Genomic DNA, 17,265 nt, shown 5'->3' on the forward strand with positions numbered 1-17,265 from the left:
TCTAGGTGCCAATGGAGTGACACAGAAAAGGACCCAGGCCCAGCCCCCTGCTTTGGTCCTGAGGTGGGAGGAGACAGAAGCCCAGCTCCCTGTAGTACCACCGCCCTGCCGCAGCTCCCCACTCCCTCTTCAGGAGCCTTACCATGTTTGGCTCGCCGCCATTGTCTGCTGCAGAGGTTCTGCAGGCTGGCTTGTTCTGTGGCCCAGTTGGAACTGCTACGAGAAAACAAAAGCTAGAGCCACCGCTGCCTGGTGCGAGGGTCACAGGCTGCGGCCAGGCATCAGCACTCTCCCCGGAGGTAGGGTCAGGCCTGACCCATACTTGAAAACAGGAGAGCACCCTTCCCAGCCCAAGCCAAGGGATGCCTTTGGGAAACAACGGGCAACAGGGAACACCAGAGAAGCCACTCCCCTGCTTCCTAGCAAGCCGGCAGGTGGGTGGGGGCAGGAAGAAGCTGCTGCTGCCCAGAGCTCGTGGGAAATGGAGCTGGCTGGAGTTTCAGCAGGATGGTGTCAATGGCCATCCATAAATATCAGAGACATAGGACCTGGATGAACACTGACCAGAGGAAGCACTGATGGGGGCACTGCGGGATATAAGAGCCTACCTCTCCCCGAATGGGCAGAGCCAAGTCTGTGGCTAGAGAGAGCTCCATGGCAAGTCCAACTTTACTGTGAGACCTATCGGAGGTGGAGGGGCCTTCAAGGTCCTCTTACCCAACCCTTATTTGTAAAGAAGCCCAGAGAGGAACCTGAACTTCATAAGGTCACACAGGAGGTCAGCAGCAAAATCAGAAGTTGAACCAGGCCTGAAACTCTGAACAGCCGGTTTCTATCCGTGGTCCTACAACTCACTGCTGAGCCTGTGATTCCGCAAATCACTTACACCCTCTGAGATTCGGTTTCCTCATATGTAGAGTAGGTATAACAATCTTTACCCTTCACAGGCTTGTTGTAAGAATGGAGTAAAGACAATGATGGTGACAATGACAACAACAACATGTACCAAGCACTTACTATGTGCTCTGAGGGTTTTACATGTATTGATACATTGTAAGCCTCACAGCAGCTTTAAGAAAGGTGCTGTCACTCATCCCCATTTCACAGATGAGGACACTGAGTCCCAAAGAGGTCACACAGGTAATGATGCAGCCAGAATTCCAACCCACACCTGTGTGTCCAGAATACACCACCTTCTCAGGGCCCCGACACTGCCGATACCCAGGGTCACGTGTCTGCTGCACCCACAGCCTTCAGGGAGAGGCCCACACTCCCTGTCAGCCTACAGGATGGCGAGCTGTGGAGGAGGGAGGGCAGAGCGAGGGGCGGCCAAGCTCCTGACCTACTGGGAGGCTGGTTTTTATGATGATGGGTTCCGGGATCTTCCAGAAGCCATTGTCTTCATCCCAGCAGGACTCGTGCCTAATCTTCTCGAGGTTGCTGTAGTTACAGTCCCGGCGAATCAGGGGCTGCACCTGCTCCAGGAGCTGCTGGAAGAGCATGACGTCGCGTTCCTGCCGACGGATGGTGGCTAAGTAATCGATCTTCTCCAGCTCAAACTCCGACTGCAGGTCTTTGATCTCCACCTCTGCTGCCCGAAGCTGAAGGCAAAGCACGACCAACAGTGAGCAGAAAGCACACCTGCCATTCGCCTGACCACCCCATCCGCTGACTGTCCTGCCAGCAGCCACTCCACAGCTGCTCACTGAACCGTTCATCCATCCATTCTTGTCTCCACCACCGTCCAGCATCCTTCCCTCCATCCATCCACCTTCTCTGACACTCACTGGTCCTTTCAGCCATCCACTCTCTCGCCCTCCCACCTCCCCACCCAGCATTTAAATGAGCAGCTAATGTGTCCACAGCCTTGCAAAAAGTAGGAGGAAAAGCTCATCAACCCCAGCTGCCATCCTCTGTCACCATCCCACATACATACATCTCATTCAAGAGCCTTTTACAAGTGCCCACATACAATACTCTGGTCACCACATTCCCAAAATGTTTCAGAGAACTGCACAAATGACTTTTCTAGGAGGAGCAAGAGGCATAAACTCTCAACTCAATAGTCCTGACTCTTTCACTGGCACAGTCCTCCGTTATGGTGTGACAGTCATTGCGCTTCGAGTCAGATCCACCTTATCTGATCGTGGGTTCCGGATAATTTTGGTCACCTGCCCAGCTCTGCCACACTGGTCCCCCATCCCTCCCAAGCACAGGCGACTGCCAACCCCAACCATAACCACGCTCCACCTGAGCCCCAAGACTCTCTGGCGCACAGTCTGTTTCCTCAAAGAGCAGGTACCATTTGATTAGCAAAGAAGGATGTTTTAAGTTCATGGGAATGACAGCCACCCAGATGAGAACAGAGGATACCTGGTAGGACACACAGGGCAGCCATCGGGGAAGGGCTAGCCCACAGGGGTTTCAATTGAACTAATAATGCTCCATTTCTTAAGCTGGAAGGCAGATACATGGTGTTCATAGTAATAATCATTATATATTTTGTTCATCTTAAATCATTCACACTGATTTTTATAGTAGCTCTATTGAGATGTGATTCACTTCATACAATTCACCCTTTTAAAGTATACAGTTGAGTGGTTCTCAGTATTGTCACAAAGTTGTGAAATCATTACCACCACCAGTTTTAGAAAATTTTCATCACCCAAGAAGAAACCCCATGCCCATTAGCAGTCATTCCCCATTTCTCCCCAACTCTAGCCCTAGGTAACCACTAGTCTATTTTCTGTCTCTACAGATTTGCTTATTCTGGACATTTCATATAAATGTAATCATACAATATGTGGTCTTCTGCGTCCGGCTTCTTTCACTTAGCATAATATTTTCAAGGTTCATCCATGTTATAGCGTGAATCAGCATTGCATTCCTTTTTACTGCTGAATAATAACCCACTGAATGTGTATACCACTTTTTATTTTTCCACTCCTGATTGTTTCCACTTTGGAGCTATTACGAATAATGTTGCTATGAACACTCATAAACACGTTTTTATGTGGATATATTTTCATCTCCCTTGAGTGTAATCGCCAGGTCATATGGTAACACTAGTTTAACCAATTGAGGAACTACCAGACTGTTTCCCAAAGCAGCTGAACCATTTTACGTATATCCATTTTATGTATATCATACAGCAGTGTGTATGAGGGTTCCCATTTCTCCACATCCTCACCAACATTTGTTTTCTGTCTTTTTTATTATAACCATCCTAATGGGTATAAAATGGTATCTCACTGTGGTTTTGGTTTGCATTTCGCTGATGCCTAATGATTTTGAGCATCTTTTCATGTGAGTATGTTTTCTTTGGAGAAATGTCTATTCAGATCTTTTGCCCAGTTTTAAACTGAGTTGTTTGTATTTTTATTACTGAATCGTAAGTGTTCTTTATACGAGGGTACTTCAAAAAGTTCGTGGAAAGATTTGTATTATCATTTCTATTTTTCCATGTGCCCTTGTATATTCTAGATAGAAATACATTATCAGATACATGATTTGAAAATATTCTCGCTAATTCTATAGGCTGTCCTTTCTTGATGGTATCCTTTGAAGCACAAAAGTTATAATTCTGATGAAATCCAATTTATCTATTTTTTTGTTGTTGTGACTTGTGCTTTTGGTGCCATACCCAACAAACCATTGCCTGATCCAAGGTAACAAAGATTCATACCTAAGGGTTTTATAGTTTTAGCTCTCACATTTAGGTTTTGATCCCTTTTGAGTTAATTTTTGTATATGGTATGGGGCAGAGGTCCAACATCACCCTTTGGCATGTGGATATCTAGTTGTCTCAGCACCATTTGTTGAAGGGACTGTCCTTTCTCCATTGAATGATCTTGGCACCCTTGTCAAAAATCAACTGACTGTAAATGTGAAGGTTTGTTTCTGGACGTTTGATTCTACTCCAGTGATCTATATGTCTATTCTTAACCAGTACTACACAGTCTTGATTACTATAGCTTTGTAATAAGTTTTGAAATCAGGAAGTGTGAGTCCTCCCATTTTGTTCTTCTTTTCAAGATTGTTTTGGCTATTCTCAGTCCTTTGAATTTCCATGTGAACTTTAGGTTCAGCTTGTCAATTTCTACAAAGAAGCCAGCCAGAAATTTCATAGGGATTGCCTTGAATCTGTAGATCAATTGGAGGAGAACTGCCGCCTTACCAATATCAAGTCTTCCAATCCATGAATATAGATGTCTTCCCATTTATTTAGGTCTTCTTAATTTCTTTCAACAATGTTTCATAGTTTCAAAGTATAAGTTTTCTACTTTGTTAAATTTATTACTACTTTATTCTTTTTGATGTACTGGAAATGACATTGTTTTCTTAATTTTATTTGCAGATTGTTCATTGCAAATTATAGAAGTACAATTGATTTTTGCTTATTGATCTCACATCCTGCAACCTTGCTGTACTCATTTATTGATTCTAATAGATTTTTAAAGAGGATTCCTTAGGATATTCTATACATAAGATAATGCAATATGCAAATAGAGATAGTTTCATCTCTTGCTTTCCAATCTGGATGTCTTTTATTTCATTTTGTTGCCTAATTGTCCTGGCTAGAGCTTCCAGTCCAATGTTGAACAGGAGTGTTGTGAGCAGACATCCTTTTCTTGTTCCTGATCTTAAGGTGAAAGCATTTAGTCTTTCACCATGAAGTATGATGAAAGCTGTGAGTTGCTCATGGCTGCCCTTTACCAGGTTGAAGTAGTTCCTTCGTGTTCCTAGGTTGTTTAGTGTTTTTATCACTACAGGTGTTGACTTTTGTCAAATGCTTTTCCTGCATCTATGAAGATGTTCATGTGGATTGTGTCCTTTATTCTATTGATATGATGTATTGCATTAATTGATTTTAGATGCTAAACCAACCTTGCATTCCTGGGTGTATAATCCTTTTTATATGTTGTTGGATTTGGCTTCCTAGAACTGTGTGGAGCACTTTGCATTTGTAGTCATAAGAAATATTAGTCTGGGGCTGAGCCCATGGCGCACTCGGGAGAGTGCGGCGCTGGGAGCGCAGCAGCGCTCCCGCCGCGGGTTCGGATCCTATATAGGGATGACCGGTGAGCTCACAGCGCTCACTGGCTGAGCGCGCAGTGCGGCCGGTCTCAAAAAGGACAAAAAAAAAAAAAAAAAAAAAAAAGAAATATTAGTCTGTAGCTTTCTTGTTATTTCTTAGTCTGGTTTTGGTATCAGGGTAAAACTGGCCCCACGCAATGAGTTGAGAAGTGTTCTATTTCAAATGATTTTTAAAATACATCTTTAAACCAAAAGCCTTCATTTTATAAATAAAATCCAGTCAGAAGGTATAATGGAAGAAGATAACCCATATAGGATAGCAAACAAAATTAAATATCTAGGTGTAAAATTAACAAGATATGTCCAAAAACTAAATGAGGAAGTTTATAAAACATTCCTGAATGACAGAAACATTGGTTTGAACTAATATAAAGAAATGTCATGTTCTTGGACAGAAAAATCCAACCTCATAAAGGTATCAATACACCCAAGCTAATTTGTAAGTAATTGTAAATATTGATTCCCCCCAAAATTCCATCAATTTTTTTCTTTTGAACTACCCAATTGTTTATAAATTCATAAAAAACGAACAAGAAAGAATATCTACAAAAAACCTAGAAATCATTGAGAGAAGGTTAGCCCTATGAGACTGTAAAGCATATTACAAAGTCTATCTTAAACAATGTGGCTGGCACTTGTGCATGAATAGACAGAGAAAGAGAAATGAATAAAAAAATCCAGAAATACACCTAAATGCACATAGAAATTCAGTATACCATAAAGGCAGCATTTGAAGTCAGTGAAAAATAATGGATTTTTTTGAAAAATGGTGTTGGAATACATGAGTAGTCATGTGGAAAAGGTAATATTGAGCCAACTCCTCTCACATGCACCAGGATAAACTACAAGTGGGCCAGAGGTATAAATGTAAAAAAATGAAACCATACAAATTCTAGAAGAAAACATGAGTAAACTTTCTCAACTATGACTCGAAATCTATATGCTAAAAAAAGATCAGTTTTACAAAATTTAAAAATTTTCAATTTTATATGACAAAAAAATACCATAAAGCATAGTAAAAGACAAATGACAAACTGGAAAAAAATATTTTCAACTTATATTACAGACCAAGAGTTAATATTCTTAATATATAAATAGCTTCTACCAGTAAAGAAGAAAAAAACCAACAGTCCTAACTTAAAAATAGGCAAAAGCTGTAAAACAATTCAGAGATTTAAAAAACTACAAATATCCCTAAAACATATGAAGAAATGCTCAATATTGCTCACAATAAGAACAATGAAAATTAAAAGTACACTGAGATATGATTTTTCTTCTAACAAAAGGCAAAAATCCCACGTTTTTTCAATATACTCTGTTGGCAAGGCTGTTAGAAAACACATTTATTCATGGTGGTGAGAATGAAAAACGATACACCCCCTATGGAGGGGAAGTTGGCAATATCTTGCAAAATCACATATGCGTTTACCCTTTGTCCTAGCATTCCCAGTTGGAGGAACTGATTCCAAAGAAACCTACCGAAAATACAACAGTAATATTCACAGGCTGTTCACTACAGCACCCTTTATCATAGCAAAAGCATGGAAGCCACCCAAATGGCCATCAAGAGAGGACTGACTGAATGAACCATGAGACAAGCTCATGGTGGAGTATTTATGTAGCTGTAAAAAGAAATGAGCAATTACTCTATGCACTCCTAGGGAGTGACCTTCAGGATGTATCACTATGAAAAAAGCTAAGTGGAAGAAAGTGTGTATTGTAGCTACTTTTATCTAAGAATTGAGGGGTGTGTGTGTGTATGTATACAAACATCCATCCATATCTTCTTATACTAAGAAAATACACAGTTCTTGGTACGTGAGGATGAAGTAGCCATGTAAATCTCAAACTCTCCAGCAAGATCCTCCAGAAAACACACACACAACAAGGAGGGAAAATAAAACCACCCTTGGCCAGCCCACAGCATGACTGGGAGTTGTAAACACTAGAAGCTTTGAGAGAGAGATAAACCCCCAAGTCCAGCAGACAGATCCTGAGCCACACCACCAGGGAGGTAAGTGGAGAGGACCCAGGACAGCGTGGAGTGGGGCGGAAGAAGGTGACAGCAGCTACAATCACTTCCCCAAAGAGGGAAAAACCTGAAGACAGATCCGAAACCAGAAACTGGGAAACTGGCAGGAGAAACCAGAATGCGTGCAGGACTGCAGGAGTTTGCCTCTGGAAGGCACCGTTTCTGGAGGACATTTAGAGGGCATTTAGAAGTGGGAGGCTCCCTTGAGGTGGAAATTTAAAATCCCGCAGAAACAAGAAAAAGTCACAAAAGACACACTGACTCCAAACGCACACACACACCCACACACAACACACACTCATCGCCATGATTTTTGCCCCCTGGTGTTTATGCTCATGAATATGTTATCTTCCTTGGCAAAAAAGACTTTGCAAATGAAATTAAGGTCATTAATCGATTGACCTTAAAATAGGGAGATTACCCTGGATCATCCAGGTGGGCCCAATGTAATCACATGAGTCTTTTAAAAGCAGAGGAGGAGGGCAGAGGCGGGCAGGAGAGGAGAGATGCTTCTGAAAGATGAGGCAGAAGTAGAGACAGATTCGAAGTGTGAGAAGGACTGTCCCTGCTCGGGGTGTCTTTGAAGAATGTCAGGAGCCGGGGAATGCAGGCGGCCTCTGGAAGCTGAGAAATGTCCCAAGAGTGTCAGGAGCTGGGGAATGCAGGCAGCCTCTGGAAGCTGAGAAATGTCCCATGGCCAACAGCCAGCAAAGAAATGGGGACCTCAGTCCTACGAGTAACCTCACAGGATTAAATCTGTCAACAACTGGAATGAGCCTGGACATGGACTCTCGCCTAGAACCTCCAGAAGGAAACGCAGCCCGGCTAATACCCGATGTCAGTCTTGTAGCTTCCAAGCAGAGGACCCAGCCCCGCTGCACCCACACCCTGACCTACAGAACTGCGAGATAATCAATTTGCGTTGTTTTAAGCAACTGAATTTGTGGTCATTTGCTACAGCAGCAACAGGAAGCAAATCAGAGCTCTATTTTAAACTTCACTGTACAGGTGGGGGATAGAGGGTGCCTAAAAGATAATTTTTTTTTTTTTTTGTCTTTTGTCTTTTTTCCGTGTCCGGCATCGGATCGCAACCCTCAGTGTTGCCCCCGTACCGGACCAGGGACCGGCAACGGGATCGCAAACCTCGGTGTTGCTCCCGCGCCTCGCTCAGCCAGTGAGCGGGAACCAGTCTGTATGTGGGATCCGAACCCTCGGACGGGAGCGCCGCCGCGCTTCCCAAGCGGCGCCACCGGGCCGGCCCCTAAAAAATAAATTTAAAAAAAAAAAATAAAACTTCGCTTTACAAACAGGGGAGTGTGTTATTGAATGAAGAAACCTTGCGAGCCAACTCAACCCTTCACCTCCGCATTCAACTGTAATTGACAGTCCAGAAAAAGAAGACATTAATAAATAAACAGAAAAAGAACAAATGTATCTAATCACAGCTACTATAAAAAACAAAAAATGAAAATCAAAACATTCCAGTGAAGAAAGTTCTCCCCCAAAGTGCAAGCACACAGATCCAAAGAAGCAGATTAAAAATGCAAAACACGCCAAACTTGAATAAAATATCCTGAAACAAGCATTCACAGGTATGAGATTTTCAAATCAGAAATGGGAAAACTTAAAACAGAAATCGATAAAAAATCAAGATGATATGAAACAGGATGATAAAGGAACTCAGGAAAGAAGGGGAAAAACTTAGAAAAGGAGACCAAATTACAGGATATCCGAGGGAGAACAAATTCGATTGAAAACATAACTAGAGGTATTAAGAAAAGATATGAAAACAGCCAAGAAAATAAAAGAACTAAAGAGGTGAAAAGAGGGGAGAGCATCAGCCTCACGCTTTGGCAAGATGCTTTGGCTAAGAAGCCCCTCGCGCTGTGGGCTTCACCTCACGCTTCCCTCCTGTCACTGCTCTTTCCTGTCTTTTAAGGCACCCCAGGAGTCCCCACCTCCACGAGAACGTCTCTGTCCCCCCAGCTGTGGTAGCCCCAGGTACTTCTGGGCTTCTGTCAATGCTCAGCTTCCTGATCTGGGTGCTGGTTTCATGGGCGCGTCCACTTTGTGAAATGAACCAAGCTGTGCACCTGTGATTTGTGCATCCACCATCAATAAAAATGAAAAAATGAAAATACAGTCACCTTCGCCTGGTACTGGCAGTACTTACCACTCCAATACTCTCTTGCCTGCTTCTCCGCTGTGGTGTTTACACACACACACCCACTCCCACTAGAATGTGAGCTTGACCACAGCAGGGACACATCTGTCACTGCGACTCTGCGCCGCCAGCATCAGAACAGGGCGCAGCCCACAGTAAGCACTTAATAAATGCGTGGGTCAAGAACGGAGGGATGCCTGCCCGCCAGCGCGCAGGGGCAGCGGGGCCCGGTGTGGCGGGCCTCACCCGTCTCGGGCTGCAGGGACAGTGGCGCCTGGAGGGGGAGCCTCACCCTCCTCTGCATCTTCTCCAGCAGCTTGCTCTTGGCTCTCACTTCCTCCTGGATGGAGTCGTAGACGTTGAGCAGCACCCAGTCCCCGATGTCCTCGTCCGAGTTCTGCAGGGCCGCCACCAGCTGCTCTTTGCGCTCGTCCGCGTATCGCTTCCGCCGCTTGTGTTTCTCCTTCAGGTCCTTGTTCTTGGCCTGCTCCCCCCCCACCATCTGCTGCTCCAACAGCTGCAAACTGTCAGCATGGAGGAGAAAGCAAACATGGCAATATCTGCCGATCACTGGGCACCTGCTACCCAGCAGCCTCCAGACTAAGCGTGATCCCAACAAATCCCTCTGACAACCCCACTTCACAGACAGGTAAACTGAGGCTCAGAGAGGGGAAGGTGCTTGCCTAGCATCAAAACGAGGATTTCTACCAGAGCCCCCAAATCTACACCTGTGTACTTGACCACAGTGGTGGGCCTGCCCAACAGTAAGGGTGACAGGCTTCCTGTGGGCTCGGAGCTGGTCCATCCCCCAATGCTAACAGTCACTGCAGCAGAGCAGGCTCGTGTCTGTGCTCGGAGGCAGCCAGCATGATTAGAATAACCCCAGGTTGTAAAAAATGTCCAATACATTCAGTGCACAATGTTTAATCAGGTAGGGGCATGTACAATACATTTAAAAATGTATTTATATCCAAAATGCTCAAAAATGTTTAGGGTTTTACCCTTTATATATACAAATGTTAAAAAACTACAGAGAAAGGCTTAGGTGGGACTCCCCACTGTCTAACAAAGCACCACAAGGATGTTTTAGGCGTTGCCTCTTTCCAAGGGCCCATCAGGAACTGGTAACACAAGGCATCATAAGGATTCATAAAAGGGGAGAAGGTCAAGCTCAGGGAAAAGACTGGAACTTGGTAAGCTGAGCAGCCAGGCTCTGACTCAGCTTCAGGCGTGGCTCTAAGCTCAGTGGCAGCCAGGGCAGAGGGGACCATGTCCAAGTCACTCCTCTGTTTAAAATCCTTCTATGGTCCCCATCAGCATGAAGCCCACACACCCTCGGGGGGCACACAGGACCCCTCTATCTCATCTCCCTCTGCATCCAGCTCCCCTAACTCACTACAATTATAACTCGCAGCTCCTACCTCTCCAAACACCCAGGCCTGTTCCCACCTCCATGCCTGTGCAGATGCTGTGCTAGAATGCCACCCCTGGGGCAGGTGTCTCACAAACATACTCAGGTGTCCCCTCTTCTGTGAAGCCTTCCCCGATGACCTTCACTCCAGACCATATCATGGAAACGGCCACCACATGTGCTGAGTGACTCTGGGTGCCCAGCGCTGGGTGGCCACCTCTGCAGGCGCTGCCTCACTCACCCTCACCAATGAGCTTCTCAAGCTGCAACTATTCATGTCACCCATTTTGCAGGTGAGCAGCTAAGGCATAGAGAGGCTGAAGGTCTGCCCGAAGTGGCAGAGCTGGGGGAGGAGGCAGGACGGGAACCCAGGCAGTTGGACAGTCGGACCGCACAGCCCACTCTCGTGTTCACGGCCTCGGAACATGGCCCTCCCCGGGCCTATGGATCTGCCTCCCGCCCCGGGCCGTGAGCCCCTGAGCCCCATGAAGGCCAAGGCAGCACAGCACTCATCTCTGCATCCTGGTGCCCAGCCCTTAGCAGGTGCTCAGTTAACATTTCACCTGTGGCCTGGGGAGCTGAGCGTCCCACTGCTAGGAGGGGGCTGAACCCTGGGCTGACCTTGTCATGGAGGTGAGGCTGACATTATCATTTACAGAAGTGAGAGCCGAGGCTCAGAAAATCTGAGCGACTTGCAGAAAGCCACACAGCAAGCGAGAAAAGCCCAACTCTCCAGGTGGTCTCAGAGGGTGTCTGGGGGTGCTTGTCCCTAGGGTGAGTGAGTTTTACATCAGGGAGAGTACTGGAGGCCAGGGGACTGGGGGCTTGGCAGGGACCTGAGGAAAGCCTGTGTCACCCTGTCCTGGGATTTCTGAATGCTGAGGGCCAGGCCCTGCAAGACCAGGCAGGTGACAGTCCCTTCCCTTTCTCCCTAGAGCAGCTGCTCCCCAGCAGGTGCCTGACTGCCATCTGGTGGCAGCCTCTGTGGCTTCCAGGGCAAAGCCCTGTCTGCCCGGCTGACTCTAGCTCCTGGAGACAAGATCAGGGCCACCTCTGCCATGTTAGCAGGGAGAGCTGGGTGGTCGGCACCCCACCCCAAGCCTGGGACATCGCTTCTTCCCACCCTACTGCAGAGTCCCACCAGCCCAAGTTCTGGTGCTTACCGGGCAAGCACCTGCTGCTGGTCCACAGCAGGCAGTAGGTCGTCTGTCACCACTGCCACCTCCACACCCATGCTCTCCCTTCTTACGCTGCCCGGGATGGGCTGAGACTGAGCCACCAAGGCCATCTGGGCCTCCGCCTCATTCCACACGCCAGGCTCTGCTGCCAACGCCACCTCCTTGACCATGTTCGGGGCAAGATCAACCTCCTGAGCACAACGAGAAACCAAGATGGAGGTGGGAAAGCGGCCCCTGGAGACAGTCTCACAGGTGGCCTCTGTCCCAAAAGGGGGCACTGTGTCCCCCATCCCACCCTACAGTTGGGGACAGATTACCTCTGGCTCAGAGACACCCAGTTATACAAAAATGCACCCAAGCGAGTTCTTACTGCCTCCATTTCCACCAACACACCCACACAGTCTCCAAGCTTCCTCTCTCGCCCCCCACAATCCAGCCTCCATGCAGCAGCCGGGGCGATCTCCTTAAACTGCAGGCTGATCGCAGCCCTGTCCTGATGACAACCCCTCAGGGCTTCTCATTGCGCTCGCAGGAAAGCCCAGCTCCCTCCATGGCTGCCACACTGTCCTGCTCCCTGCCTCCCCCGGCCTACCCCACCACCCACCCCTGTCCCAGCTGCTGCCACCCTGGCCTCATCAAAGTCCAGATCTTTCCACCCCAGGACCTTGGCACTTGCTGTCCCCTGTGCTTGCTGCTCTTCCCTGGCCCCTCCTTCTTGGCTGGGTCCCACCTCAATGTGGCTGTCTAGCCAGGACCTCCCCGGCCACTCCACCTACCGCCCCCTGAGAACCTGCGGTGTCCCAGTCCCACCCAGTGCTCAAGTCCAGAGGTGCAGTGGCCTTTCTTAAAGCCTTCCTCTCACACGCCATAGCCTGCTGTGTCTTCAGCAGAGGAGAGGGGCGGGGTCCAAAAGCAGAGGTATTCAGACCGGGTTCCACGCCCCCACAGGGGTTCCCTGACAGTCCCTCAGGGTCACCAGCCCTGACCTGCAGCCCTCGTCCTCTGCACACCCTGGGCCTCCACTCCATGGCTAAGGAAAGTTTGAAAGTCGCCATCCAGAACAACGGGCCTCTTATTCCCATCAATAATAAGAGGTCAGACGATTCCTCCAGTTTGTACATTGCTTGGCCCAGGGCCATGTGCCACAAGCCCTGACTCATTCATGGATGAGGAAACTGAGGCCCAAGAAGGGAGGAGATGAGCCGGATTCTCACAGGAAGTTGGACAGAACCGGGCCTGCCACAGAGGCCTGGCCCAGGGAGGTACTCACAGTCCTGGGCAGAAAGCCATCGGCCACCTCAGCTTCAGACCTGGTGTCACTGGGCTCTGGCAGGTCTGTCAGGGAGGGGTGCTTGGAGCAGAACAGGGTGAGAGCATGAGGGATGGTTTGGGCCAGAACCATCCCCTACTCCCCCACTGTGACCTCCGCTTCAGCTGCCCCAGACCGCTCGCCAACCCACAACCTCCTCCTTCCTGGCACTGCTGAGAGCAGGGCCCGTCATCAGCACCTGCTGGGTCCCAGGAGCGCCGCCTGCCCTATCCCACCTGAAGCACACACCAGCATCCCCACTGGACAGATGAGGAAACTGAGGCCCAGAAATGTAGCCGCCCAAGGCCACGTGGCCACGTAAGAGCTGGGACTTGAACCCAGGTCTGTCTGATTCAAAGGCCTGGGCTCTAACACACACACACACACACACACACACACACACACACAAAGAGGAGAACGAAGAGGGGAGAAAAGAGGAAACTTTTAAAACATAGAAGAGGGTTGAAAAGGAGCCCCTGGTGGTCATGGAGAGGCAGACCCTGCCAGCCCTGAGCATGCACAGCAGGAGGGGTGACCAGGGTCTCCCTCTGCTCTTTCAGGCCTGGGAGCTCCGTCTAACCCCCAGCACAGGTGTCCCTCCGTCAGCAGAACAGGTGCCCACCTGGCATACCCGTGCATCTCGGTCTCAACTTTCTGACTCACAGAGCATCAGACAGAGCTTCTCTTCCCAGACCCCCCGATACTAGTGCCCCTGAGCCGGCCACCAGCACCCAAGCCACAGCAGATACAGCAGAGGTGCTACCAGAGCACCAGAGGTCAGAAGTTCTGTGTGTGCACAATGACCTCCATGCCCCCAGCAAGCTCAGCCTGCTCAATTTTGCATCAGCTACCTGCACGGGGACCTTGGGGACATCCACCTGGGGTGCGTCTGTCCTGGCCACAGTGGAGGAGAGTCTGGCCAGCTTGGCTTCCACCTCAGCGAATGGGTCCTGCAGGCCTGACAGCATCTGCAGGGGTGTCACCTGAGGCTCCTCCTCCTGGAGGTGGCGGTCATCCTCCAGCAGGGACCCAACGGCCTCCTGGCTGAGATACTCATCTGAGAAGTATTTGCTCTTAGGCTGTCCCTCGGGCACAGAGAACTCCAGGCTGGAGGGCTCCTCCGGCCCAGGGAAGGCCTCGGACACAGAGGATCCTTCAAGTGTGGATGACTCATTGGACCCAAAAGAAATCTCTGACTTGGAGGGCTCTGCTTGGGGCAGCTCCTCAAACCTGGAAGAAGTCTCGGTGTTGGAGACGCTGGCACTGGATGGAGCATCAGGCATGGAGAAGACCTGGGGTTCTGTGGCCATCTCATGGTGGAAAGCAGGTGAGTACTCCCTCTTATTGGCAACCTCAGCCCTGGATACAGCCTCAGCCTTGTAGAGGACTTCCGCTTTCAGGACAGCCTCTGCAAAATGGGGAACTTCCTTTAGTTCTTTAGAAGGTTAGGAGGGGACCCTTCCCTGGAAGTTGGCCTCAAGCCCAGTCTCAAAGAGACCATCTGAAGAGACAGAGCCTCCCAGGCTCCCCAGAGTCTGGCGACAGCCAGCATGCCTTCCCATCTCTGCCCCAGTGCCCTCTCCCCCATCAGAACTCAAACCCTGCCTCCTTCCACCTCTTCCAGGAAGCCTTCCCTGACCAGCACTGTGGTCTTTCCATTCTCTGACCTCCCCAGCCTCTGATGCTGCCCCGGGACTGCTCTTCACACATTAGGAGGTTCCCCGTGGGTCTCACTGCCTTCAGAGGCTGACAGCTCCTGATCAGCAGATTTCATACCCAAGACCCCTAGATGCCCTTCTGGAGTGCCCAGCTCACGGCTCTTGTCCACAGAATATGCTAGATCTGTGGGAGTTAAATGAATGATGTGGATAAATGTTAGCACTACAGAAACCAAATGAAGATCACTTGGAAGCCTAATATTCAAACTAACTGAAGGGAATGCTCTGAAGGACAGAAAATGCTAGAGTCTGCCCCTTCCCTCTTTCTCTGGGTCTCCACCAGAAGTGGCATCAGCTTGGCGGGGACTATGCTCACACAGGCCCCCTTAGTGCTCCCAGCTCAGGGGGCTTCAGACCACCTCTCTCACATCCCCCATCCCTTTCTTTAGAGCTGTACCCCAGGCTGTCCTGAGAGGGTCCTGATTTTCCCTTTGCTGAAATATGTCATCTCCTCCCCAGCTAAATGGCCTGAACCTCTATCAGCCTTGGTTTCCACAACTGTTATGTGAGGACTCAGGAGGTCCTTCCTCACTGGACTGTGGGGAAGGGCAGTGGGAGGGGGCAGGTAAAGCCTCTGCACAGCACCCGGCACACAGCAATGCCAACAAATGGCACCGAGGAAGCCATCGGTATTGTCCTCATCGCAAGACTGGACTTTACAACATTTTCCTCAGCGCTAGACGTCTGGGCTTCCTGGCAGCAAATGTGTGTGAATGAGACTGGTGGGTGGAACACCCTAGAATGTCAAAAAGAAGACAAGACTTCCAGACAGGAAAAAGTTAATCACTGAGTCCTTGCTATGGGGTGTAGCTGCTTTGGTAACAGACAGGCTCAAAAGCGAGAGACTAGAAAATGCAGAAACTCGGAACAGGGGCTGACCTCAAAACAAGGGTGACACTTCACAACTCTAGGTCAGCCTTGAGCAGCGGGCCCTGCCAACAGCCACACCATCATGAGACAGCGTGTGGGTGAGAACACGGCTCTGGAGCCAGACTGCCTGGGTTCAAGTCCTGGCTCCACTTTACCAGCTGTGTGACCAGGGGCAAGTTGCTTACCCTCTCTGTGCCCCTGTTTCCTTGTCTATAAAATGAGGGCAGTTGTGGTATCGACCTCACTGGACTGTCGTGAGGGTGAAACTGAGCCTGGTGTGTAGCAGGATCTCTACAGATGGCAGCTGCTACTAGGGGGAGGAAGGCAGGCTGGGCTGGCTGGCCTCAGCCCGGGGCGCGGGCCCACCTGTCTCCTTCCGCAGGCTCTCCTTCAGCATGGACAGCTTCACGTCGTACGAGTTGCGCATGGCAGTGATGTCCTCCTCCAGCCTGGCCCGGGACTCCTGCTCCGCCTCGTAGTCGGCCTTCAGCTGGGCCAGGCGCTGTTCGTACTCCTGGGGGTGGGTGGGGGAGACCAGAGGGGGCAGCATTTCATCAGCACTCCAAACATCACATTACTCAAAGAATACAGAAAATATGAATAAGCCAAAAGGATAAATTACAACACTGTGACAATTCCTTGCTGGCAAAGACCCTTCTGCACCGTTCTCTCTGCATTTTGAATGGCCTAATAATGTATGTATTATTTGCAGTCTAGTTTTTCCACATAACAATACATCATGAGTACCTTTCTGCGTTGACAAATATGTTTTCACCCAATGGTCCGCAACCCACCCACAACAAAACAGATTTTTATTCATCCTCTTTCCTCTCCATCTTTGCGATCACCTCCAGCTCTTGTCCAAACAGCTCCCACCTGGTCCTCCCAACCTCCACGCTCATGCACCCGTGAGAACAGGCTCCTCCCCTGCTTACGATCTGTCAGTGGCTCCCCATGTTCACGAGTAAGACCTAAGCCCTCAACATGACCTGCTCCCCAACATGGTCGGGCCCTGCCCACCCCCTGACCACCTGGCTACTTGCCACTCCTGGACACGCCACTTCCACCCTGCCTCGGGCCATCACCTGCTCCCTGGCAGGCTCTTCCCAGGCCTCAGCTTGGCAACCCCTTCAGGGAGGCCCTCCCTTGCCACCCTCTCTGAAGACCGCCCGGCCACCACCTTCTGTCACTGCACCCCTTTCTTCCTAGCATCCTGGGCTTCCATTCTTCTCTTTACTTATTTGATTACAAGTTCAGTCTCTGACTCCCCTGCCAGGATGGATACTCCTGTTTTGTAGAGCAAGGGTCATCCTGTCTTGTAGCCTCAGTGCCTAGCACAGAGCAGGGACTCAAATATCTGCCGAATCACACAGAAAGAGAAATACCACATGTTCTCACTTATTGGTGGGAGCTAAAAATAAATAAATAAATTCACACACACACACACACACACACACACACACACACACACACACACACAAAATCC

General features: G+C 49.1%; 1 protein-coding gene across 2 annotated transcripts in view; it reads right to left on the reverse strand.

The window, feature by feature from the left end:
- Positions 1-17,265, reverse strand: part of KIF17 (kinesin family member 17) — a 42,026-nt gene that overhangs the window by 3,108 nt on the left and 21,653 nt on the right. Inside the window, exons 7-13 of one of the 2 annotated variants that reach the window (XM_008590675.1) lie at positions 16,146-16,293; positions 14,043-14,599; positions 13,153-13,233; positions 11,868-12,073; positions 9,586-9,817; positions 1,343-1,601; positions 143-213 (exon numbers count right to left, since the gene is read on the reverse strand). In XM_008590675.1, coding sequence (XP_008588897.1) covers positions 143-213; positions 1,343-1,601; positions 9,586-9,817; positions 11,868-12,073; positions 13,153-13,233; positions 14,043-14,599; positions 16,146-16,293 — 1,554 coding nt within the window. Of the gene's footprint in view, positions 1-142; positions 217-1,342; positions 1,602-9,585; positions 9,818-11,867; positions 12,074-13,152; positions 13,234-14,042; positions 14,600-16,145; positions 16,294-17,265 lie in introns of both variants that reach the window. The other variant, XM_008590668.1, reaches the window with a different exon arrangement.

The sequence above is a fragment of the Galeopterus variegatus genome, unplaced genomic scaffold (genome assembly GCF_000696425.1).
Source record: "Galeopterus variegatus unplaced genomic scaffold, G_variegatus-3.0.2 Scaffold142, whole genome shotgun sequence".
Taxonomy (NCBI): domain Eukaryota; kingdom Metazoa; phylum Chordata; class Mammalia; order Dermoptera; family Cynocephalidae; genus Galeopterus; species Galeopterus variegatus.